General features: G+C 47.5%; 1 protein-coding gene and 1 non-coding gene across 12 annotated transcripts in view; one reads left to right on the top strand and one right to left on the bottom strand.

Moving 5' to 3' along the window:
- Window positions 1–1,006: 1,006 nt before the first annotated feature.
- The window catches only part of ADARB1 (adenosine deaminase RNA specific B1), a 112,921-nt gene continuing 87,184 nt past the window's right edge, over window positions 1,007–26,743 (bottom strand). For 9 of the 11 annotated variants that reach the window (XM_070466881.1, XM_070466875.1, XM_070466877.1 and 6 more), the window contains 3 exons: window positions 22,303–22,484; window positions 5,502–5,680; window positions 1,007–4,657 (listed from right to left, as the gene is read on the bottom strand). In XM_070466881.1, coding sequence (XP_070322982.1) covers window positions 4,478–4,657; window positions 5,502–5,680; window positions 22,303–22,484 — 541 coding nt within the window. In that variant the 3' untranslated portion in view covers window positions 1,007–4,477. The remainder of the gene's footprint in view (window positions 4,658–5,501; window positions 5,681–22,302; window positions 22,485–26,743) is intronic. The other 2 variants (XM_070466880.1, XM_070466882.1) reach the window with 1 other exon arrangement.
- On the top strand, window positions 10,105–10,211 carry LOC139034972 (U6 spliceosomal RNA). The gene has a single exon (XR_011487533.1). It is a non-coding gene; the product is annotated as a U6 spliceosomal RNA (small nuclear RNA).

The following is a 26,743-nucleotide window of genomic DNA, read 5'->3' as shown; positions in this document are numbered from 1 at the left end:
GCCGAGCGAGTCTTCAGGGCAGCCCCCAGACCCCCTCCCAACCTGGGAGCGGATTTTCAGCCTTTCCTGCAGGAGAATGTGTGCTCCTTGTGGTCAGCCCCGTCACAGAACCCAGGGTCTTGCCGCCTCTCAAAGGAGCCACAGGAAGACCCCACGACTCTGTGGACTGAACCTGTGAAGAAGAGGCTGCTCCCAACCTTTTCTCTGAAGCGTCATCGGTCTTTCTGATGACACATATCTTCATTCGAATGTTGCTTTTATTGTGGGGAAAGAAATGGAGACAGAATCAAAACTGACGCGAAGAGAGCAAACCACTTGTCTCTAACAGTGCTGCTTTTTATTTGTATGGGACTGTTCACTTTCCAGAAACTTTTCCTATTTGCTTTTCATGTTGTTGTAGGAATACTGGACAAAGGTAAATTTTTTAAAATGGAAAATAAAATGAAAACGACTTCCCACCCCGTCATCCACACACAGTGACCAGACTCAGTCCTTTCAGACTGTTCCGTGCATGCTTGTACCCCCCTTCCATGAAGCATCCAAATTTCTCCACAACCGTGAACTTAAACACTTGCTTTACAGTCAGTTTTCCACTCTATTGGGAATGTCCTTCCAAAACACTAGCCCTGAACATTATTGCAACCAGGGGCCACCTCACGACCCCAACACCTAGATGGTCTGGTCAGCACCACCCTGGGGTGTGGTCCCCCCTTTGCTGCCCCATCCACGTCCCTCCACACGCCTCCTGTCACGCGGGCTCATGTCCCCCCTCCCCAACAGATGGGACAGGAGCAGGGTGGCTATGCAGTGTCCGCTCCTCTGCCCTGAACTTGCGGACTGGACTTGGAGGGCTGACCCCGGGGCAGGCGCTCGGGGCAGGCGCTCAGAGCAGGCACAGGGGGGGAGTGGAGCCCAGCGGCAGCGCCCCCAGCAGGTGTTGCTCCTGACACCCCTTCCCGAGCAAGAAGGGGGATACCAGGGAGGAGAGAGAGTCTGGGCAAGGCTGTGGTGGTGAAACATGGTTTTATTGAGAACATCTCATGCCCTCTGTCTGAGTGACAGCGTCTCATGCTCGGTTCTGGCTGGTCTCGGTGCAGGAGGAAGCTCATGCGGGGATCACGTGTGGCCTGGACATTAGTGTAGACGTGCGGACACCAAGGGCTGAGCCCTAGTGACAGCGTCCTCAGCTGAGTTACATTCATAGAAAGTGTCTGAGTTCTAGAACAAAATTAAAAGCATATAACTCAAAATCGGAGAAGCAAACCGTTTTCGGGGCTCACTCCACAGACCACCTTGAACTGCTCACGGCTGCGTCCGTGATGCACTGTCAGCACAAGCTATGGCCAAAACACAAATCCTTGGCGGGGGCAGGGGGGGTGCAGACCTCCTGCCAGAATAGGAGCTCAGAGTCAGGACTAAGTGAGAATCCCCCCACCTCCCACCACTCCCAGTTGTGTGGACACAAACCCAGCACCCCGGGCTGGCTGCTGGTGAGGAAGAGATGGTCCCAGGACTCACAAAACTGGACCCACACGGTCACACTCTGCTTTTTCCATCTGTATAGGTTTGATGAAAAATAAACATTCTGAGAGATTCACTGATTCCACAGAATTTAAGAGATGGGAATGCCAGCTCACTTTATTTCTCATGCCGGATCAAAGTGATGATTGGGGCAGACCTTACATGTTGGTGTAAGGTATTTTGGAAATGCCAAACATCCATCCTTTTTGTCTGTTTTGAGAAAAGGGGTAGGTGGTGAACCCTGGGACCTGCCCAGCAAAGAGACCCAGAGGCTCAGCCCCAAGACAAGGAGAGTAAGGGCTCTGCAGTCTGGAGGGCAACGAAATTATTCCAAGGAAATAAATTCCAGAGAAGTATATATCTCACGAAATGCTGGGTTGTACATGTTAAAATAAAACAACTCGTTTTGATCACAATAAAAATCTCCAGGCGAAAAGCCCCTTTAAGACTCCATCAGCAGGGAGGAGGACAGTGCCCTGACCCCAAGCAGGGGTGAGGGCTAGAGAGCCCAGGATAGGGGCCCGCCTCGGCCCCACCCCCACGAGCCCTGGCTCACTCTTCCACAACACAGGACAGCTGCCCCCTGGGCTGGGCACTGCAGAGGGGCCAATGTCTTGGCACAATTAATACTCCAGGCTCAGCCAACAAGTCAAAACAGAGCCCCTCCCATCCCCACTGGTCAAGCTGTCCTCAAAAATGTAACATTTTTTTCAAGAGATCAAGTTCTTGGTTATGTCAAATCTCTGTTTCCAAAGCCCAGATTAAGGACCCGAGAGGTGAAGGACTTGAGGGAACAGCTCCGTGGTGATGCCCTATGGGCATCGGGGAGGGGTGTGTAAGATGCTGGGCTCCCTGATCTCTTTGGGGGTTGAGGGAGTGCGCTCCCTGCTTTTCCTGCCTACAGACAGATAGACACACAGATGGAGGAGACTGGGAGTGCTCAGGATGATCGGACTGGAGACTTCCTGCCTATGAGCAGCATCCAGCTGTCCTGTTACAGGAGCAGGGCTGGAATCCCTCTGGCCCTGCCCACCCAGGGCTCCCTGAGCCTCCCACCCCTGTGAACCTTGGCCACCTTCCCCCTGGCACCTCCTTGGCATCCCCAAGAGGCCTGAGCAAGAGCCCTGCGCCAGGCCCGTGCTGCCTGGGGGCACAGACTGGCCTGGGAGAGGCAGCGGCACACAGCTGAGGCCCCGGGGACCTGCACATAAGGCATTCAATTATCTGGGGTGGGGGGAGATGGGCGTGCAGGGTAGCTTGTGTGTGCGCAACACCGTTCCTCTGGACTTTGCAACCAAAATCCACGTATTTTTTAAAAAACTAAGTCCATCTTCCAATCCCCATTAGAAAAAAATACCATCTATAGAGACGAGAATACAAATGCAGGGGCTCACAGACATCTTCTCTGAGTGTGCAGGTCCCACCGGGCCCTGTGCTGGCAGGGTCAGGCTGAGCCACGCTCCACAGACGGAGGTGTGGGTGATCTGTCCTTTGACCCGGTCATCCCTGTGTGTGGACAGCACCCCCAGCATGCGCCCACAGGGCACACTATCTCATGTCTCTGTGATGCAAGGAGACACCCGGAAGCCAGCCCTCTTCAGCCCCCACCTCCCACCCTGAGCACAAGGGTCACGGCCAGGGCCGCCCTGCTCCTGCTTATTAGGTCCATAGAGGACACCCCCTACTCCCCAACACACCCCCTGGGCACACAGCCTGACTCCTGGACTTGGCTGGGGAGCGGGTCTGCCCTCTTGCCCACACACCCTAAGACCAGGAACTGGCACTGACCCCGCAAAGGGTGGGAAGCTCCTCTGGGGTCCTGAGTGAAGCAGGAGGCAGTCAGTGTGGACTCTGCTCAGCAGGGACGGCCTCCCAAAGCCCCCACCCCCCTCCCTGACCCCAGACTCGCTGGCTCGGCCTGCCCGGGCTCGTCCCTGCAGTGGGGTGCCTACCCGTGTCCCGGGTGTCCCAGACGCCAGACCACCCCCTTCCCTGCCGTGACACCAACACCTGACCTCTGTCGAGACCACGCGAGCAACACGCTGTCTCGCCAGCTTTCAGCCTGAACACTTCTTATATTTCAAACACACGTCTTTGATAAAGTGGGAAGGAATAATTTAAAAATACGCCTTCAGTGGCATTTTCCAAGAGTGAATATTTACGTAGTTCATCCTATTTCCATCCTGCGAGGATTTTGGGACAGTCGTTCACATCCACGCAATTCAGAGGAGGGATCAGAGGGAATCCTAGGCCATTTATTGTGCAGTTGGCCTGTGGACTCCTTCTGGTCCTTAAGAGTTAAATACTGCTTAAAAAACCCAAGTGAATGGCCAGGCTCACCGGCCACGTTTGACCTGTGATTACCAAGAGGTTTTCCAGGATATGGTCTGACAAGGGGTACAGAAGCTTCTAGAAGAGGGGGCTGCAGGACCTGGGCCACGGTCCCAGGGGCCACCTGGCGGGTCACTGTGCGGCAGGTCGGCCTCTGTGGGAGGGCAGCGACTATGGGGGAAGGGGCCATGGGCAGACGGGGATGGTTTCCTTAGGCTAGCTTCCTCGCTACTTCCTAACACCCTCCATATGGAAATGCCTCTTTGCACTTAAAACAATGTGGCATAAGAGTGACCTGGCATAATTATTTCTTATTTTATAAACCACATTCCTAGTTCTGAATAAATTATTCAAGAATTTCACACAAAGTAATTTCTATTTTCCTAAACTTCAGGAAGCCCTACTTAGTAGAACTCAATTTCTAAACGTAAACTGAGATTGAAAGCAGTCACTGGATGACTCAGAGGGGAAACGCTGCTGCTGAGATGCAGGTGGGGACCGGGACCTGGTGCCCCCACCCACCACCCCACCCCCGCCCCGCACTGCACGCCTGCCCCCAGGACAGCGCCCGCCCACCCACACCTGCCCCAGCCCGGCTGTGAGGTTGGGGCTGTGCTGCCCGCCGTCAGGGTGTGAGTGAGAACTGGTCCTGTTCCGTGGGCTTCTCCACCCAGGCGCCCAGCCCAGCCTTGATGAAGGCTCTGAACAAACAGGCCTTGGCAGCCTGGTACTCCTTGGCGACCAGCTTGGACTCATGGTACACGTTGGGTTTGGTGATCTTGGAGCGCAGTAAGTTGGAGGGAACCTGTGAAAAGACAAAAAGGCAAGTACGGCTGTTCAAGCCGTAACAGTGGAAAACACTATCCAGTACGGTGTTCGAAGGATAGCATTTGAACCTGTGCTGCTTCTGGGGGACCCCACTGACCCCAAGAACCACATCACACAGAGCCACGCCAGATGCCCCCGTGCGCCTGCGTCCTCAGCCCCAGTGGTGGCTTCGCAGTTAAACAGGCGGGCTGCTGGCGACCCATGAGCAGGGGACTCAAACGATACACTAACGCTTTTGGGTCTTGAACGAACACCGCTCTGCTGTTTGGTCACAGAGAACTCGGTTCGCCCTGCCTTGGCCAACGCGTTTCTGTGCAGCCAGGATCTGCAGGGAGGGCAGCTGCTGTGAGGCTGCCTGCATGGTGACCCTCTTGCCACGTGGACACAGCAACTTCTGTCCATCCCAGATAAAAGCTTCTGACTCGACTTAATAGGTGAAAACTGGTCACATATGGATCCACCAGAGAAGATTTTATCTGGGGGAAAGGGGACCTGTTGCTGTGGAAACCCTCCAACTCCAAAAGAAATCTCAAAATCAACAGGTTTGAGAGGCTTCCTGAAGGGCTGAGTGAACTCAGGGCAGCCCCAGGTTGCAGGGCCCAGAAGTCTGCAGCGAGGGGGAGCGCCTGCCAGGCAGAGCTGGTGGGGAGCCGAGTGGGGGGGCTTGGGAGTCCTGGGTTCATATGGGGGTGGGGACCAGGGGTTGCGGGGTGAGCCTGCTTTGGATCTGAGGAGGCAGGGCCTGACTGCCCGCTGAGAGCAGCCAGAGGAGACGGGGAAGGGTGGCCGCGAGTGGGTGGGGGATCTGGGCGCCTCAGTACCTTGCCGTGTACACGCATCCAGCGACAGTACAACGCGTGCTTACACAGGCGCGAGGCGCGGCCCAGCTCGTCCTTCCCCGTGGTGGCGTTGATGACCTCGATGGCCGAGTCGCCCACCGTCCAGTTGACGCTGAAGTTGGGGGCCTTCCCTGGCTGCCGCGCCTCCGCATTGCTGATGCCTGGAATGGAACGAGACAGGGCAGGTGACACGGGTGCTGTGGGGACAGGTCTGATGGTTGTCAGCCAGGCACATCCGCCCTCCCAGCAGCTCAGCTCAGTCCAGTGATGCAGCCCAGAAACACGCCCCTGTGGGGAGGCGAGCAGGTCCACAGAAACCCCCAAACCTGAGACTTCATGCACTCTGAGTTCCCTTGGGGCCCAAACTGCTGACATCCAGGAGCAGATGGGCTCCGTTTCCAGGTTAATTCAGGGGCCACGAGGCTGTGCACCTCGGCATGTTTGTGCTTGGGCCCTGCTGCCGAGGCCAGGCAGGTTCAGACCCCTCCCCACACGCATGACACTCAAGACCCAGCAAACTCGCCTCTCAGCTAGTGTGCTGGTACTTTCTCAGCAGGGTACAACTCTCCTGTCTTAGCCAGTCAGAGGCTCGTGCTGTGGGGCTGACAGGTGGATGTCCTCAGGTCACTGGGGACAGAATGCAAGTGCCCACCACGGGCAGAGTGACGCAACCCCACGGATCCAGACAGAGGCCACAGGGCTTGCAACAAGAGCTGGTTTACGGTGGCGGTACCGGACCTCAGGGAGCTCCCCCCTGGGCCCCTCGCTCTTAGTGACCACCTCCTCCTCCTTGCACAGAGTGTTAAAGCCAGGACAGCAGATCCAGGCAGTCCACGGCTGGCACCCAGGCCTTGCTCAGAAGCCTCACTTCTTCAGGGCAAAGCAGCAAGAGAAGGAACGGGGAAAACTCATGTTTACAGGCCACCAACCTCAGGGATCCATTTCAAGGGACAATATGTATTCAATGTGATGTCATTGCCCCCTCCCCAAGATGTGCAGGGGAGGGGTGGGTGCCCACTGTGCCTGGCCTCCCCTCGGCCCCTCCACTGCCTGGTGGGTGCTGGCGTCTGAATTCACATTTGGATAGCACTGGGTGGAGCTTCCTGAAGACCCGGGTATTTAACACAGACCCCACGATGGAACCCCCGGGGTGGCTGCCCAGTCTGTCTTCCCCAGGGAGGTGGGGGCGGGGGGCTGTCCCAGGAGAGGACGGGTATTGGGCACTGGATGGGAGCATGTGCTGGGAGCACTCCACCCTGGGTCACCTGTCCTTCTGAGGTGACTGCCAGGGTGGCTTTAGGTCAGCAAGTGAACACTTGAAAAATGACGATTTGTCCCCAGGAAAGAGCACAGAAGAAGAGGCGCACGTCCCCTCGAGTCATTTGCCCACAGAACTGCCTGGCCCTGCTAATCTTTGTTCTGACTCACCAGTCCTCCTGGATACAGTGGCCACCTCTGAGGTCTTTGGCCAAGCCCCACGCAGGGGGTCCAGCTGCCTGACTGGCTGCACGCCCTCCTCCCAGAGGCAGTGAAGAAGAGCCTAACCACGGAGGGGTGGAGCCCCCGATGAGGCCGAGTGGAGAACACACCGCCCGCGCAGAGCAGAGGCGCGCTGGTCCTGACCTCCGGGGACGTCTCCTGCAGCCCCAGCCCGTCGACCCACCTGGCCTGTCTTCTCGAGTGTGCACAGCCCCCGCCCGCGGAATCCTCCCAGCAAGGCCAGTCCCCCCTGCAGTCCCCCACTGGGGCCCAGGGCGCTCCTCCCCAGCAGCCTGCCTCCAGCTTGGCGTGGGGGACTTGACAGCTGAATGAATCATTTTTTTCATTCTAAGACATGAGCCCTGAATTATTTCACTTTCCATAAATGCTTTAACTAAATTAGAGGACATCTCACAGAGTGAGCAAACCCTCAATAAACTGAGCCTCTGGCCCCAGAGTCTGCCCCCATCCCCACTCCTCCGCCACGGCAGCCACCAGCAGCCTGACCCTGCATCACTGATCGTTGCTGCCTGCCTTAGTATGTGTTACACAAGTGCTTTCCAGACCTTCAAAATTAACGTGTGATCTCTGCACTTACTAAAAACATGTATTAACAAGGCTTATTCCTTACATCCTCTCTGTTCTCAGAGTTACTGTCTCTCAGTTGTTTTCTCACACAGATCACTCTCTTCTGTGTTTATATTCCTCAGAAGTTTGATGGCCATTCATTCACATTTGTGAGTAAACGTCTTGGCTGATGAACAGAGGCATCTGGCATGGCCTCCTGAGCCTCTTTCCAGGAAGGGCCTGAGCATACAGGGAGAGCCTGGACCCACGCCGGTCTAGACCAAGAGTCCAGAGTCCAGCTTGGCCACGGGAGCCTCACCGTGGGCAGGACCCCCGCCAGGGAAGCTCTGGCGTCATCCCGGATGTCCCAGGGCAGCACGTCCTCAATGCTAACCCTCTGTTGCCAGGTCGCTTCTGCCCTGCGAGCTGGGGGTCCCCCAGGCACTTTCATCAGCTGCTGGGTCTGGGGCAGCTGTCACGAGCACACATGCCCAGGTGTAGTTGGTTCTGCAGGTCCCCTGGCCAGCACTGAGTGCACTCAAGGCCACAGCCTCTCGAGGACAGAGTCAGGACCAGTGGCTCGGGGGAAGAAAAGGGGTCTGTTTAGGTACAACTGGTAGGGAATCTTGTAATGGAACGGAATCTTCTGTGAATGAATGGATAACGCTTATATTATTTTCTTTTGCAATCCCATGACTCCTTGACATAAGATCAAAATCAAGGGTTACTCTTCAATGTTACTTAAACCTTAGAATTGCAACATTTTACACTAAAACTAGACATGGTCGGTTAACTAACTGTATAAATATTTTTTACATGAAAGTGTTAGTCACTCAGTCATGTCCAACTCTGCAATCCCATGGACTGTAGCCTGCCAGGCTCCTCTGTTCGTGAGATTCTGCAGGCAAGAATACTGAAGTGAGTAGCCATTTCCTCCTTCAGGGGATCTTACCAAATCAGGGATCGAACCCAGGTCTCCTGCATTACAGGCAGATTGTTTACTGTCTGAGCCACCAGGGAAACTCCATAAATATTTTTCATATTCTGAGTTAAATAAACTACCATCTTTAGAAAGAATGGAGAAAATAAAGCTACAAGACAGCAGCCCATCCAAGGTTCTAGTACCAGCCATGTACTTTCCTGGGGCAGGGAGCCCACATGGGCCCAGGAGCTCCTGTCTATGAGTCTCTGGGGTCAACACTCCCGCAGGACAGACGCCCAGAAGGAGCTTGTGTTTCCGGGGCTGCAAAGTGAGAACGGGAGTAATGAGCTAACCACAGGCCATCATGCAGAAAACAGAAAAAGCAGCAACAGCTTGGCAGCCTTGAGAGTGTCTCTGCTGCGGTATATCCAGCGTGCTGAGTCAGAGCTTCTAGAGCAAAAGCATGAGAAACTGAACTGGCCAGGTAACTGACACAAGGGAAACTCAGGAAGCTTGGCTGGTGGCGCTGGTATTTCTCTTGCTTCCCTTGTGAGGGTGCTTCCTGTGCCGCACACGGTGTGATCAGATGCATCACACACACAGTGAAGAGTAACGGATGCCTAGGGGACCACAGCTCCTGTTACAGAGGCTACTGTTCACTCATTAAATGGCCAGGACAATGTGCAGTTACAATCCGCTCTGAGTGTGGCCTTCATTCTGCAAACGCACAAAAGCCCGAGCAGAGCTGAAGGGGAAGGACACCACGTGCACAGCCCAGCAACGGCCACGAAGTCCGTCGGCCGGGCCGTGTGTCCCACGCCTGCAGCCCCTGGAGTGGAGCACCAGGGGACGTCCATCTCATTTCATCAGCAGAGGCCCCTGGGCTGATGGAGGGGGTGGGAACCAACGGGAAGCATGAGTCTGCGAGGGCACGGCGGCCACACACACTCCTTCTGTCGTCTTCAGCTCCCCAACCCAGACACAGATCGTGAGACTGCGGGCGCCACACGGTGGACCTCAGGCCAAATCAGACCCCCTTCTTACACCAGCTCGGGGTGGGGGGGTGTTTAAAGCCAACTTAGGCGAAACACTGGCTGCTCTGGTCCAGAAGGTGATATGCACGCTGCTGGCAACCTGGCCCAGAGGAGCAAGACAGCCTCACCCCCAGGACAACAGGGCTGGTGGGTGGAAGGGAAAGTGCCCCCACCCCAAGCAACACACCCTGAGGACAAGAGGGGAATTCCAACTCTGGTGCAGGGGAAAGAGAATATCTGGGCAGGGAAGGGCAGCAGACCCCAGGACAGACACAGAACATGCGCCTCCATGGGAGGCAACTCAGACAGGGTTCAAGGCCTCCATGTGTCACTATATATACTAGTGTGGGCAAGAATCCCTCAGAAGAAATGGAGGACCCCTCAAACTGAACAAGAATCCTAGATGCGGTACTTGGGTGCAATCTCAAAAATGACAGAATGAACTCAGGTCATTTCCAAGGCAAACCATTCAGCATCACAGTAATCCAAGTCTAGGCCCCGACCACTAACACCTGAAGAAGCTGAACAGTTCTATGAAGACCTACAAGACCTCCTAGAACTAACACCAAAAAAAGATGTTCTTGTGCTCGCTTCGGCAGCACATATACCAAAATTGGAACTATACAGAGAAGATTAGCACGGCCCCTGCGCAAGGATGACAGGCAAATTTGTGAAGCGTTCCATATTTTTTACGCAAAAATAAACTCAAAATGGATTAAAGATCTAAATGTAAGACCAGAAACTATAAAACTCCTAGAGGAGAACATAGGCAAAACACTCTCCGACATAAACCACAGCAGGATCCTCTATGACCCACCTCCCAGAATACTGGAAATAAAAGCAAAAATAAACAAATGGGACCTAATTAAACTTAAAAGCTTTTGTACAACAAAGGAAACTATAAGCAAGGTAAAAAGACAGCCTTCAGATTGGGAGAAAATAATAGCAAACGAAGCAACAGACAAAGGATTAACCTCAAAAATATGCAAGCAACTCCTGCAGCTCAATTCCAGAAAAATAATTGACCCAATCAAAAAATGGGCCAAAGAACTAAACAGACATTTCTCCAAGGAAGACATACAGATGGATAACAAACACATGAAAAGATGCTCAACATCACTCATTATCAGAGAAATGCAAATCAAAACCACAATGAAGTACCATTACACGCCAGTCAGGATGGCTGCTATCCAAAAGTCTACAAGCAATAAATGCTGGAGAGGGTGTGGAGAAAAGGGAACCCTCTTACACTGTTGGTGGGAATGCAAACTAGTACAGCCACTATGGAAAACAGTGTGGAGATTTCTTAAAAAACTGGAAATAGAACTGCCATATGACCCAGCAATCCCACTCCTGGGCATACACATGAGGAAACCAGAACTGAAAGAGACACATGCACCTAATGTTCATCACAGCACTGTTTATAATAGCCAGGACATGGAAGCAACCTAGATGCCCATCAGCAGACGAATGGATAAGGAAGCTATGGTACATATACACCATGGAATATTACTCAGCCATTAAAAAGAATTCATTTGAATCAGTTCTAATGAGATGGATGAAACTGGAGCCCATTATACAGATTGAAGTAAGCCAGAAAGATAAAGACCAATACAGTATACTAACGCATATATATGGAATTTAGAAAGATGGTAACAATAACCCTATATGCAAAACAGAAAAAGAGACACAGATGTACAGAACAGAATTTTGGACTCTGTGGGAGAAGGTGAGGGTGGGATGTTTCAAGAGAACGGCATCGAAACATGTATATTATCTAGGGTGAAACAGATCACCAGCCCAGGCTGGATGCATGAGACAAGTGCTCGGGCCTGGTGCACTGGGAAGACCCAGAAGAATCGGGTGGAGAGGGAGGTGGGAGGGGGGATGGGGATGGGGAATACTTGTAAATCTATGGCTGATTCATGTTAATGTATGACAAAAACCACTACAATATTGTAAAGTAATTAGCCTCCAACTAATAAAAATAAATGAAAAAAATAAATAAAAATAAATTAAAAGTAAAAGAAATTAAAAAAAAAAAAAGATGTTCTTTTCATCAGAGGAGACAGAAATGCAAAGTAGGAAGTCAAGAGATACTTGGAATAACAGGCAAGTTTGGGCTTGGGAGTACAAAATGAAGCAGGGCAAAGGCTAACAGAATTTTGCCAAAAGAACACACTGGTCATTAGCAAACATCCTTTTCTAAGAACACAAGAGATGACTCAATTCACAGACATCGCCAGATAGTAAATACCGAAATCAGACTGAGTATGTTCTTTACAGCAGAAGACAGAGAAGCTCTATACAGTCAGCAAAAACAAGACCAAGAGCTGACTATGGCTCAGATAATGAGCTCCTTATTGTAAAATTCAGGCTTAAATTGAAGAAAGTAGGGGAAACTACTAGGGTACTCAGGTATGACCTAAATCAAATCCCTTATGATTATACAGTGGAAGTGACAAATAGATTCAAGGGATTAGATCTGGTAAGAGTGCCTGAAGAAATACGGACAGGGGTTCCTAACATTGTACAGGATGACCAAAATCATCCCAAAGAAACAGAAATGCAAGAGAGCAAAGTGGTTGTCTGAGGAGGCCTTAAAAACAGCTAAGAAAATAAGAGAAAAAAGGCAAAGGAGAAAGGGAAAAATATGCCCAAGTGAATGCACAGTTCCAGAGAACAGCAAGGACAGACAAGAATGCCTTCTTAGGTTAACAATGCAAAGAATTAGAGGAAAACAACAGAATGGGGAAGACTAGAAATCTCTTCAAGAAAACTGGAGATACCAAGGGAACATTTCCTGCAAGGATGGGCACAATAAAGGACAGAAACGGTATGGACCTAACAGAAGCAGAAGATATTAAGAGGTGGCAAGAATACACAGAAGAAATATACAATAAAGGTCTTAATGACCCAGATAACCTTGATGGTATGGTCATTCACCTAGAGCCAGACATCCTGGAGGGTGAATTCAACTGGGCCTTAGGAAGCATCACTACAAACAAAGCTAGTTGAGGGGATGGGATTTCAGCTGAGGTATTTCAACTCCTAAAAGATGAATTTGTCAAAGTGCTACACTTAATATATCAGCAAATTTGAAAAACTCAGCAGTGGCCACAGGACTGAAAAAGGTCAGTTTTCATTTCCAATTGCAAAAATGGCAATGCCAAAGAATGTTCAAACTACTGTACAATTGCACTCATTTCACATGCTAGCAAGGTAATGTCAAAAATCCTTCAAGTTAGGCTTCAGTAGTACATGAACTGAGAACTTCCAGATGTACAAGCTGGATTTAGAAAAGGCAAGGGAATGAGAGATTAAATACACAACATCCGATGGACCATTAAGAAAGCAAGGGAATTTCAGAAAACACATCTACTATTGCTTCACTGACTATGCTAAAGCTTTGACTGTGTGGATCACAAGAAACTGTGGAAAATTCTTAAAGAGCCTGCCTCTTGAGAAATCTGTATGCAGGTCAAGAATCAACAGTTAGAACCAGACATGGAACAACAGACTGGTTCCAAATTGGGAAAGGAGTACATCAAGGCTATATATTGTCACCCTGCTTATTTAACTTATATGCAGAGTACATCATGCGAAATGCCAGGCTGGATGAATCACAAGTTGGAATCAAGACTGTCGAGAGAAATATCAACAACCTCAGATATGCAGATGATACAACTCTAATGGTAGAAAGTGAAGAGGAGAGTGAAAAAGTTGGCTTAAAACTCAACATTCAAAAAACTAAGATCATGGCATCTGTGGAAATAGATGTGGAAATAATGGAAACAGTGACAGACTTTATTTTCTTGGGCTCCAGAATCACTGTGGATGGTGACTGCAGCCATGAAATTAAAAGATGTTGGCTCCTTGGAAGGAAAGCTATGACGAATCTAGACAGTGTATTAAAAAGCAGAGACATCTCTTTGCCAACCAAGTCAAAGCTATGGTTTTTCCAGTAATCTTGTATGGATGTAAGAGTTGGATCATAAAGAAGGCTAAGTGTCAAAGAATTGATGCTTTCAAATTGTGGTGATGAAGTAGACTCTTGAGTCCCTTGGACAACAAGGAGATCAAACCAGTCAATCCTAAAGGAAATCAACCCTGAATATTCATTGGAAGGACTGCTGCTGAAGCTCCAATACTTTGGCCACCAGATGCGAAGAGCTGACTCATTAGAAAAGACTTTGATGCTGGGAAAGATTGAGGGTATGAGGAGAAAGAGGCAACAGAGGACAAGATGGTTGGATGGCATCACCAACTCAAAGGACATGAGCTTGAGCAAACTCTGGGAGATGGTGAAGGACAGGGAAGCCTGGCGTGCTACAGTTCATGGGGTTACAAAGAGTCAGACACAACTGAGCGACTGAACAACAGCAATAATAACTAGTGATTCTGGGCATCTCTTCCTGTGGACCATCCATGTCTTCTTTAGAAAAATGTCTATTCAGGATTTCAGCCCATATTTTGTTTATTTTTTAGTACTGAGTCGTATGCACTTTTTGTACACATTGGATATTAACCTCTGATCAGTTATATCATTAGCAAATATTTCCTCCCAGTTGGTAGGTTGTCTTTTCATCTTGTTGATGGTTTCCTTTGCTATGCAAAAGCTTTTATGTTTAATTAGGCCCCATTTGTTTAATTTTGCTTTTATTTCTTTCCTCTTTAGAGACTGATCCAAGAAAATACTGCTACGATCTTTGTCAAAGAGGGCTCCACCTAGGTTCTCTTCTAGGAGTTTTATGGCTTCAGTTCTTACAACTAGGTCTTTAGAAACCATTTTGAGTTTATTTTTGGGTATGGTGTGAGGGTATGTTCTAACTTCACTGATTACAGGTGGCCAGCTTCCCTAACACCACTTGCTGAAGAGACCGTCTTTTCTCTATTGTATATCCTTGCTTCCCGCCTCAAAGGCTAATTGACTACAGGTGTGTGGGTTAGTTTCAGGGCTCTCTAATTCTGTTCCACTGATCCATGCATCTCTTTCTGTGCCAATACAACACTGTTTTGATTAATGTAGCTTTGTTGTATAGTCTGAAGTCAGGAAGCATGATTCCTCCAGTTTTATTCTTTTTTTTCCAAGATTGCTTTGCCAATTCAGGGTTTTTTGCGGTTCCAGAGAATTTTAAGATTATTTGATCTAGATCTGAAAAATGTCATGGGCATTTTGATAGAGATTGCATTATATCTGTAGATGTCTTTGGATAGAATGGCCATTTTAATAATATTAATATTCCCAATCCAAGAGCATGGGATATCTTTCCATTTCTTTGCATCATCCTCAATTTCCTTCATCAATGCTTTATAATTTTCAGGTCTTTCAGATCCTTGGTTAAGTTTATTCCTAAGTATTTCATTCTTTTTGATGCAATTTTAAATGGAATTCTTTTTAAATTTCCTCTTTCTGATACTTTATTATTAGTGTGTGTGCTGTGTGCTAAATTGCTTCAGTCATGTCCAACTCTTTGCAACCCTATAGACTGGTAGCCTGCCAGGCTCCTCTGTCCATGGGGTTCTCTAGGCAAGAAAACTGGAGTGGGTTGCCATGCCCTCCTCCAGGGGATCTTCCTGACCCAGGGATTAAAACTGTGTCTCTTATGTCTCCTGCATTGACAGGGGGGTTCTTCACTACTAGCACCATCTGGGAAGCCATTATTAGCATACAGGAACAAAAATGATTTCTCTATAGTAATCTTGGATTCTGCAATCTTGCTGAATTCACTTATTAGTTATAACAGTATTTGGGTGGAGACTTTAGGGTTCTCTGTAGAGATTATCAGATCATCTTCCAACCTGGGTACCTTCTATTTCTTTTTCTTCTCTGACTGCTGTGGCTAAGACTTCCAAAACTGTATTAAATAGAAGTGGCAAGAGTGTTGCCACTTGTCTTCTTTCTGAATTTAATAGGAAAGCTTTCAGCTTTTCACCATTGAGTATTATGTTGGCCGTGCGTTTGTTGTAAATGGCCTTTACATTGTTATGTTCCCTCTATGCTCGCTTTAATGAAAGCTTTGATCATGAATGCATGCTGAATTTTTTCAAATGCTTTTCTTGAGTCTATTGAGATGATCATATGATGTTTATCTTTCATTTTGTTAATGCGGTATATCACATTGACTGACACGTGAACATTAAACCATCCCTGTGACCCTAAAGTAAATAAATTTGACCATGGTACATGATCCTTTTAATGTATTGCTGGATTTCGTTTGCTCATATTTTGTTGAGGAATTTTCTATCTATATTCATCAAAGATTGGCTCAAAGTTTTGTCTATTTATAGTATCTTTGGTTTTAGTATCAGGGCAATGGAGGCCTCATAGAATCAGTTTGGAAGTGTTTCATCCTCTTCAATTTTGGGGAAGAGTTTAAGGATATATAGAAGTTCTTCTTTGTATGTTTGGTAGAATTCCCCTGTAAGGTCATGAACTTTGTTTGCTAGTTTTTTTTCTAATTACAAATTCAATTTCACTTCTAGTGATTGGTCAGCTCAAATCGTCTGTTTATTCTTGACTCCATCTTGCCAGGTTGTGTGCTTATAGAAATCTGTGCATTTCTTCTAGATTGTCCAATGTGTTGGCATATAACTATTCATAGTACTCTTACGATCTTACGTGTTTTTGTGGTATTTCCCCTCTTTCACTTCTTATTTTATTTGGATCCTCTCTCTCTTCTTCTTGATGAGACTGACTTTGTTATCAACTTTTTATGTCTGTACCAAAAAACCAGCTCTGGCTTTCATTTATCTTTTCCATTTCCTTTTTAAAACTATGTTTAAATTTCTCTCTCTGATCTTTAATATTTCCTTCCTTCTGACTTTGGGCTTCATTTGTTCTTTTTCTAAATTTTTAGATGGCAGCTTAAGTTGTTTACTTGAAGTTTTTCTTCTTACTTGAGGAAGGGCTGTATTGCCATGAACTTCCCTTTAGTACTACTTTTGCCACATACCATATATTTGGAAAGTTGTGTTCCATTTTCATTTATATCAAAGTATTTTCTGACTTCCTCTTTGATTCATCATTGACCCATTGTTTTTCAGTAGCATGCTGTTTAGTGTCCACAGATTTGTTTTCTTTCTGTTTCTCTATCAGTAGCTGATTTCTAGTTTCATACTACTATGGGCAGAAAAAAATACCTGATATAATTTCTGTCCTCTAAAATTGCTGAAGTTTGTTTTGTGACATAGTATGTAACCTATCCTGGAGAACATTCCATGTGCACTTAAAAGAATGTATGTTCTCCTGGTTTGGGACATAATGTCTTATAGATATCAATCAAGTCCAACTAGTCTAATTTGTCATTTAAGACCACCTTTGCCTTATTGGTTTTCTTTCTGATCTGTCTACTGATGTCAGTGGAGTGTTAAAGTCGCCTATTATTGTGTTATTGTCAGTTTGCTCCTTTACATCAGTTAGTATTTGCTTTATAAATTTAGGTGCTCCTGTATATGTTAACATATTATTGATTGGGTTTTTTTGCAGAAACTAATGCCTGTGGCTGGCAATTTGTTATGTAAATAAATATTGAAACACTCCAGTTAATAACATTCTGGTAACAAAAGGAGTATTAATACATCTCTAGTCATATGTGGTTAAGGAATGTTATATCCTCCTCTTGTACTGATTTCCTTTATCACTATATAATGCCATTCTTTGTCTTTGTTAATAGTCTTTGTTTTAAAGTCTACTTTGTTTGATATGAGTATTGCTCCCTTCTTTTTCTTGTTGTTTCTATTTGTGTATCTTTATCCATCCCCTTTCAGTCTGTGTGTGTTTCACCCTGAAGTGAGTCTCCTGTAGGCAGCATACTGAAGGGTCTGTTTATTATCCAACTAGCCACCCTGTGTCCTTTAATCAGAGTACTTAGTCCATCAACACTTAAAGCAATTACTGATTTGTACGTTTTTATTGCCATTTTGTTACTAGTTTTCCAGTTGTTTTCATAGTTCTTCTATGTTCTTTTCTTCTTCTTTTTGCTTCTCCTGTCAAGGTTTGATGATTTTCTTTAGTAGTATGGCTGCAATCCATGGGGTCACAAAAGAATAGGACATGACAGAGTGACTAAACAAAAACAATGCTTCCGTTCCTTTCTTTTTGATTTTTGTGCATCTGTCGTAGGTTTTGGATTTGTTGTTACCTTGGGGTTCACATGTCTTGACCCATAATCATATCTACTAGATTTACACTGATAAGTCATTTAAGTTCAAACACACTCTGAAAGAGCTACATTCTATACTCTCCTCCCCCACATTTTGTGTTTTTGGTATCATATTTTACATCTTCCATGTTTACCCCTTTACTGTTTTATTCTGGCCGATTATGGTTGAATATTTACTATATCTGATAACAGTATAAACTGTTTTACAAATAGTTAAATCAAGATTATATATACATTAAATTGTTTGTCATTCAGAGGGATACTAGGGGTTCACACTAATTTCTAACACCTCAGAACTGACAAATGGGTGAAAAACATTAACCAAGTTTGAATAAGGGGAAATGTCCATTTCTTTGTGATTGACCTGTTTTTTATGAATGGAAATTGTCATAATTTATGAGTTCCAAGCTGCAAAGCATGTCTGCTATTGGACAGAAATATGGGCATTATGATATGTAACTCTATTCAGTGTTACTTCTTTTCCCATCAACTCGCTGTTAAAAGTTTATGAATATGCTTACAAATAATATCAAAACTCACTATAAAATGCATTATTTAAGACAGTAGCATTTTAATCCATAACTTTCTATGGAAAATATAAATAAATAAACCTAGTTTTTTCATTTTTTTGTTTTCCTAATCAAATTACAACATTCCTGTACTTTAAATTATTTTTCACTGTTTACATAATTAAGTTACTACCTAAGGTAGAAGGCAGCATCCCTGCAAAGTCTTCACTATGTTAAGGTCAGATAATCAATTTCCTATCCCAAAAGACACAACTAATAGAGTACAGAGAATTATCACTAAATATTAGCAGATGCTTTTGTTAAGATGAGCTTTTATGGGGACTATTACAATAATGGAGTAGGAAGGAAATAAAATTTCATGTATCTCTGTGAATTCTGTGAAAGCCCCATAGTTTTTTTGTTTTAAACTTATCATTATTTTTAATACACATACATGTATCTATTCTTCTTTAAATTATTTTCCCAATTAGGTCGTTACAGAATATGGAGCAGAGCTCCCTATAGAGCTCTACTGTATACAGTAGGTCCCTGCTGGTTATCCATTTTAAACATAACAGTGTGTGTATGTCCGTCCCGAACTCCCTAACTATCCTTTCCCCCCACTTCCTCCTTGGTAACCACATGTTCATTCTCAGTCTGTGAGTCTGTTTGGTTTGTAAATAAGTTCATCTGTATCATTTCTTTTTGGATTCCACAAAAAGCAATATCACATCATGTCTCTTTCTATGTCTGGCTGACTTCACTCAGTATTGACAATCTCTAGGTCCATCCATGTTGCTGTAAATGGCGTTACTTTATTCTTTTTATGGCTGAGTAATATTCCACTGTATACATGTACCACATCTTCTTTATCCATCCATCTGTCGATGGACATTTAGGTTGCTTCCATACCCTAGCTATTGTAAAGAGTGCTGTTGTGAACACTGGGGGTGCATATATCTATTTTCCTTTACTGTTTATCATAGTCATAGTTGCTTTTATTATTTTTTTGGTCATTTAATTACATACTGGATTATTTAAGTGATTGTCTTACTCCATATTTGCCTTTCCTAATGGGATTTTCTCTTTCCTATATTTTCTTACTTCTTTTCCATTTAGAGAAAGCCCTTCAATAATTCTTTTAGGGTACATTCAGTACTGCTGGAATTCTAGTTTTTGCTTGTCTGAGAAATTCTTCATCTTTTCTTCTATTCTAAATTATAATCTTGCTGGGAAGCGTATCCTGGGTTGTATGTTCTTCTTCAGCACTGTGAATATACTGTGATACTCCTTTCTGGCTGCCAATAGCCTTACCAGGAAGCTCATGTAACTGACCCCTTGTTTTTCTCTTGTTGCCTTAAGAATTCTTTAGCTTTTGCCATTTTAATGATGTGTTGGTGTGGGTTTGATTAGGTTCATGTTGTTTGGGACTTTCTGTGCTTCCTGTACCTGGATATCTGTTTCCTTCTTTAGGTCTGAAAAGTTTTCAGCCATAATTTCCTTGGTTGAAGACATTTTTTACGCTCCCTTCTCCTTCTAGAACTCCTACAACGTGAATGTTGGCACATCTGATGTTACTGCAGAGATCCCGTATGTTCCGTTCACTTTTGTTTTGGTTTGTTGTCTTTCTGTCTACTGCTCTGGTTGGGTGAGTTCCATTACTCTCTCTTCCAGGTCATTTCTGTGTTCTTCCGTGTCATTCCATCTATTATCCATGGCTTCTAGAGTGCTCTTTAACCTCAGATATTGAATCATCTATTTCTGATTGGGGCTTCATTAAATTTTCCATTTCCTGTGCTTCTGTTCAGGGGGTAGGTGAGCCCCGCGCCCTCACCCCACCGCCTCGCGCTCGTCCTCTGTGTTACTGTTTGGTGGCACTGTTGGCAGTGAGATTGGCACTGTGGGTCTCACCCCACGACCCCAGGCAGCCTAGCTGTGACCACAACCCTGGAGCCTGGGCACCACGATAGTCAAGCAGCTCGATCTTCCTCACTGAGTTCTCTTGGTGCACCTGCCAGCAAACAGGGCCAGTGAGAAACTCAGACCTGGGGGCCAGTGGAGGAGAGTCAGGAGCCAGAACTGCCCTGAACTTGCAGGTGCTGGATCTGAAACTAATCTGAAAAGGAGAAACAAGAGAGTTCAGAAGGATGGGAAAGTGCATCACGTGAGCGCCCAAGGCAAGGGTTCACCTCCAAGAAGTTCTTTCTTAAACACACACTTTTCATGCTGAAGTTAACGTAAAATTCTCATTTTTAACCTCGACGGCATTTTCAAACACAGTCTGCAGATAAACCTTTTAATAAGTCTATCCAGATTTGCTTTAGTTTCCGGGGAACCTCATTCAGTCATCTCAGCCTTTCTCTGTGTGGCATTCAGGTCCGTTTCTCTCGCTCCCTTCAGACACTACCGTTCCCTCACAGCTGTTACCCGGCATTCTCCTTCCAACATGGGGATGACTTGCGATAAACTATGAGGTGGAAAAGAGCAACACACAGGGCATGACCTGCTAGGCAGGCAGCCGAGCACCATGTGTGCACAGCAGGAGGCCTGGGAGGGCACAGCCCAGGTGGGCCTGGCCACTCACTGGCTGTGGGGACTCCCTGGGAGAAAGGTGAGGGCTGTGCCATGGGCCCATTTAAAAGGAGTGTGACCTCCTGAGTTCCTGAGACACGGACACCCTCTCCTCCAGACTTCTCCTGTTTGCATCCTTTTGTCTGTGAAGACGCCCTGCACGGTGTCTGTGGGCTTCAGGGCAATACTGGGGAGGAAGAAGGAAGAACAGGTCTTCCTTTGTAAGTTCACGTTTCTAACAAACATACGTGGTGAAACAGTTTTCCAGCATGTGCTCATAGATACAGACCACTCTGCACATGTACGACGTGATAAAAGCACATCTGATTTCACAGGTGAGCAAGCCTGTCAGCGCCCAGGACTCCTTCAGCCAGTGGTGGAGCAACACACCCGGAGCCACCCACCTGGGCACTGGGCGGTGGTGACTTCCGAGTGGCCCCTGGCGCCACCTGTTTCACACATGATGCTCTCAGTGGCTGCGGACACTCAAGACAAGTGACAGCTGGCTGAATCAAGGCACTCTTGCCCCACACACGAAGCACAGACCGAACAAGGAAAACTGTTCTCTGACTCGTGAGAGATTCACAGGCAAACACACATCCACATACACCTGCTTCACACCTACCAGTGTAAGTTCAACGGCAGGGACGCTACAATCTCAACTTGCCATCAAATTTTATCAGTCTACTTTTATCTTTTTTCTCCTAAAAAAATAACGGTTTACAGTAGAGAGTTGTGAAATTGAATTTGGAGCAATTTTTCTCCATTCCCATGTGATCCATGTGCTCTAAAAGACATGCTTTCAAACAAAGCTCCACGTTGCTTTTCTCAGTTAGAGATGGGCTAGTAGCAAGATCACAGACCATGGCAAAACACACACATACCAAGAGGCATTCCAGTTCACGGTTAGGGTTTTAGTTCTAGCTTTAAAAGTAGGTAAAGCGATATTTCCAAAGGATAAAAATACCTTAACTGTGTCCTTTTAAGTAAAGGTGAACTGAGAAGTTAGGGCCCTTGAATTCAAAAGCTCTTGTTCACTTTTCTAGCCACTGACATTCTAGAAGAAAAACAATAAACAACCAGTAACCCAGGGCCCACTAAGCAGGTGCATGTCCCCACTGAGACAGACATCACTGCCTGCCACGGGCACACAGTCCTATCGCCGACCTCCTGCAGAGCTCGTCACTGCAGCTGTGAATCCTCTGTGGGCTGGCCCAGCATCATCTCGGGTGGCTGAGGCCTGTGGAGTCTTCACGGCACCTGCAAGCCTCTACAGTGGATGCAGGACTCAGCAGCATGAGTGCGGGTGAGAGGAAAGCCCACGGGTGCCGAACCTGGGCTCTAATTTCCCTGTAAATGGAGAGGTTTTCAACTGGCAAGAGAGGGGAACCTCGAGGGACCAACTTAAATGACCCATCCGTCGCCTCCGCCCCTTCTGAATAGCCCAACACTGCGCGCCACCCCCCCGCCTCAGTGCAGCCCCCACCGGTGTGTTATTTGTAAGCCCTGCTGCAGTCAGAAAGCGGGGGTACTTGCCGCTGAGCAGAGGCTTGTTGAGGGTGTACAGCGCGGGCAAGTCCTCGATGTTGGAGATGCGCTGGTACATGGCCCTGGAGAGGTGGTCCCCGTGGTACAGGCTGCCCAGAATGATGCTGGAGAAGTAAATGGGCTCCACGAAGATGCTGAGCAGGGACCCCTGGATGCCCACCACATTCCACCTGGAGGCAGAGGAAGAGGGCTTCAGCACGGGATCCCTTTGGCCTGGGCCCTCCATAGCGCCGTGCACGTGGGCATGCTGCTCATTCTGTACAAGTGTTAACCAATTTAAAAGGCAGTTAAATAACTGACTGGGGTTCCCTGGTGGCTCAGCTGGTTAAGAATCTGCCTACAATGCGGGAGACTTGGGTTTGATCCCTGGGTTGGGAAGACCTGCTGGAGAAGGGAACAGCTATCCACTCCAGTGTTCTGGCCTGGAGAATTCTACGGACTGCATAGTCCATGGGGTCGCAGAGTTGGACACGACGAGCGACTTTCACTAAATAACTGACTAAGTAAGATTCTAAAGAGAAAAATCTACTTAATTATTTTATGCTGGAACGATCTTTTGCCTCCATGTTTCCCAAGATGACACATTTACCGAAGATGAGTTCTAAAAACATATCGAGCCACGTTTCTTGTGAGAAAAATCAAAAGAAAAAATAAACCTTAATTTCATTACTTCTAATAAATAAAAAAAACGGCAGCTCCAGAGGGACGGAAACTGGTCTCCTCCTGCTCCCTGGTGGCGGCACTGACTGTCCTGACCCTGCACGTCAGTGCTCTGAGCCCCACAGACAGCAGGAGAGATGCCCTCCATGGCCTCAGGGCTCCAGGTCCCAGCACCCAGGGGGCAAAGCTCACTGGCTTCAGGTGTCTCTTCCCTCACACCCCTTCCCCAGGCCAGCAGCATGGGCATCCTCTGCTCCCTGCAGAGCTCCAGCCCTCAGCCAAGGGTCCCCAGTGCCCCCACCTTGGTCTGTGCAAAGTCCTTGTCTCTGGGCACCCCCCCTCAGCTGTCACTGGAGCCCACCAGGTGCCCCCTCTGCTGAACCCCTGCAGATCTTACCATCTGTCCCCCACCTTCTCCCATTAATGGGCTCCACGCGGGAGGGATTCGTCTGTTTAGCACACTAAAACATCCCAGAATTTAGGGACCTGGCCTCACAGCGCAGTGTATGCTGACTGGACAAATCCCCGGCTCCCCCCACCCTCTAAGAAGGAAATTAGAGCACAGGTTTTCTCCTATCTAGCAAGGAACAGTAAGGAAGGATTCAGTGCGCACAAAACCCACAGGGAGCCCTTTCTTATGTAAATCAGAGGCTTGTCAGGGGGTTTAGGCCCCATTAAGCTGAATTCAGCCTCCTGGGGCAAACTTCAAAACCCTGCTCTTGCAGAAACCTATACGAGTTACAAGTCATTAATTCTGAACACATGCTTCGCAAGCGAGTCCTAGGCCCCGATTGCTCCACGGAGGCCCTGGTGGGAAGTGGTCCACCCACTCGGCTCAGCTCCCCTGGTCGAGCCTCACGGGGAACACGGAGGGGCCGACTTTACCAGCAGCAAACATGCATGGGGTGTGCGTCGTACAAGCCCACCGCCCCCAGCAACCACCTCTGAAAACTGGCTGTCCCTGTGACCCCACAGCCTCCCCACGACAGGGGGGCTCACAGTCAATGCCCCCAGCCCCCTCTGTGTCTGGGGGAGGGGGAGGAGGCAGTGGTGGGGGACAGGGCTCTGCATGGTCACGCACACTGCTGCCCTCAGGCAGGTGGTCTCTGCTTCCTCCCCAGCTCTGCGCAGAGCACAGGCTGTCCTACTCCCTCCCACGGCCCAGTCAACCAAATTCACCCAGAGGTGAGAGCCCCCGGGACCCCTCACCACCACCCCCGCACCGTGGTCTCACCGAAGCCTGCCCACTGCCCTGACCCCTCTGGGACCGGAACCGTCTGTGGGAGGCAGCCCTGCCCTCTGTGAGACCCAGGCCAGCCCCCCAGACCCTGTTCATGGTGACCATGTGACTGCCAGAGGCAGGGGCAGCCCTCAGGGGCACCAAAGATCAGAGGGTGGGAGCTCAGCCCCGCCCCTGCTTCCGGGGTTGAATTAATCACCAAAGACCAAGGATTCAATCATCTGCATGGAGACCCCAGAGGACAGGGCTGGGAGTGTCCTCCACCACGCCCTGCTGCCTTAACCACTCAGCAAGATGGGCTTACTTTTCCACTTGAGTGTCAAGTGCTATGAAAAATGATGAGATTTTGATCGAAGTTACAGATTGGGAGGAAAATCAAGCCACTAGAAATAATGTTGGATGTGGCATATATGTGGATGTTTTAGATTAGTGGACGGCTTGTCATTTTGTTTCCCTTCCTGGCTTGGTCTGGGGATAAGGGATGAGCTGGGGCCCTTCCCCACATTCCTGATCTGTAAAAATGACTGTATGTATGAAGAGGATACCTCCCTAGAATGCAGAGAACTCACTCAAGGGTCTCCTGCAAGAGCTGCATCCTCTTTCTCTGCAGCCAGCTCTTTGATTTTCCCCAATTTATTTACTTCTTGGGAGTGAGGGCGTGACTGGTTTACTTTTTCTTAATGTTTGGAACTCCATTCAAATTTCTTACACATGCTTGAGTCAATTTTAGGAACATACATGTTTCTACAAAGCTTCTATGTCATCTCAGTTTCAATGGTGTCCGTAACTCTCACTGCGGCCATCTGCGCACGTGTCCGTTCCTACTAGATCCTGACACCCTTTCCTCCTCCCCTGACTTGGCCTGGCTGCACCCTGTGTCTTGGTCAGACTTCCAGAGGTCTGCCAATTCTATTACCTTTCTCAAAGTAGCACCCTGGGATTCTGACTGTTCGCTGCTCATCGCTGCCGCATCGAGCACTAACGTCTGCTCTCTGTCCTTCCCTCCCGTCTGCGAATTTGGACTTGCTCTCTTGTTCTCGGCTGTGGTGTTTGATGTCGTTCACTTACGACCATCTCCTTACTTCCCCTGCAATTGCTTCTGTGAGCTGCTGAGGCTTGATGGACATACCGTGCCCTGCCTGGGGTTAGAGCACAGAATTTGGGGAGTCCTGGCATGCAAACACCCTCCTGGGCCGGGAAGATCCCCTAGAGAAGGAAATGGCAACCCACTCCAGTATTCTTGCCTGGAGGATCCCATGGACAGAGGAGCCTGGTGGGGTTGTCACCAGTCCACGGGGTTGCAAAGAGTCAGACATGACTTAGCAACTAAACCACAACCAAACCCCCACCCCCAACCCTCTAGACTCTCCCGCCTTACTCCAGGCCTTCCTGCCCTTCCTGCTCTGCCCCATCCCTGGGCCACCATTGACCTGCTTCTGTCACTTTCTAGAAATCTACAGCAATGGAACCACATGGTAAGCACTCCTTTGGTTCCTGGCATGGCTGCACAGTTCTTCTGTGCTGTGACCACATACCACTGACTAAACATCACAGCTTATTCTGTCCCTTGCCTGAGCAGTGCCCCAAGGCACAGATACTCCCATTTAACCCTGTTTAAAGACTGACAGCCGTTCGAGCTGTTCCCAGATGTGGAGAAGCAGCTTCAATCACTCCAGTGTGAGCCTGCATGGACAGTGCTTCCATCTCTCTCCAGAAACAGGAGTAAAGTGAAATGCCAGAAATGCCTTTAACATCTAAGACACAGGTGAGCTGTCCTCACAGTTGGCTGCAGTGTCTGTCCCCAGCCTGGGAGGACGACGCTCCAGGGATTGGGGTCCCCACCAAACCCGACAGGGCTCTAACCCTGGAGTGAAGAATGTGCTCTCTTAGGACATCTTTTTTGGTAAAGTGTCCATTAAAATATTTTGCCCATTTTAAAAACAGTTTTTTTCCCCCTTGTTGGTTTTAAAAGTCTTTGTATAGTGTGGATCTAGGTCCTTTATCAGATGTACGATGTGTAAATATTTTCTTCTAGTCAGTGACTTTATTTATCATTCTTTTAACAGAGTCTTTCAGAGAAGCAATTTTTAATTTGATTATGTCTAACACCATTTTTTTTCCTCTCAAGGAGCATGCTTCTGATGTTGCATCTAAGACATAACCCATCCCAGTGGCCAGGATTTTCTCCTCTTCTAAAACTTTTACACAGTTAGGTCTATGACACATTTTCAGTTAACTTTTGTATATGGTGAAAAATAGGAAACACACTTGTTTCTTTTTACATAGGGTGTTCAGTTGTCCCAGCATCATTTGTTAACAACACTATTCTTTCTCTACTGAACTAGCTTTGAACCTTGATCAAAAATCAGCTGTGACCAACAATGTGGGACTTGAAGTTTAAAACACAACACCATTCACATTAACACCTCCCAAAATTAAATATTTAGATACAAATCTAACAAAAATACAAGACCTCTACAAGGAAAACTATAAAACTGACAAAAGAATCAAACAATTAAGTAAATGGAG

The sequence above is a fragment of the Odocoileus virginianus genome, chromosome 4, assembly GCF_023699985.2.
Source record: "Odocoileus virginianus isolate 20LAN1187 ecotype Illinois chromosome 4, Ovbor_1.2, whole genome shotgun sequence".
Classification (NCBI taxonomy): Eukaryota; Metazoa; Chordata; class Mammalia; order Artiodactyla; family Cervidae; genus Odocoileus; species Odocoileus virginianus.
This window is presented reverse-complemented; position numbering and strand designations above follow the sequence as displayed.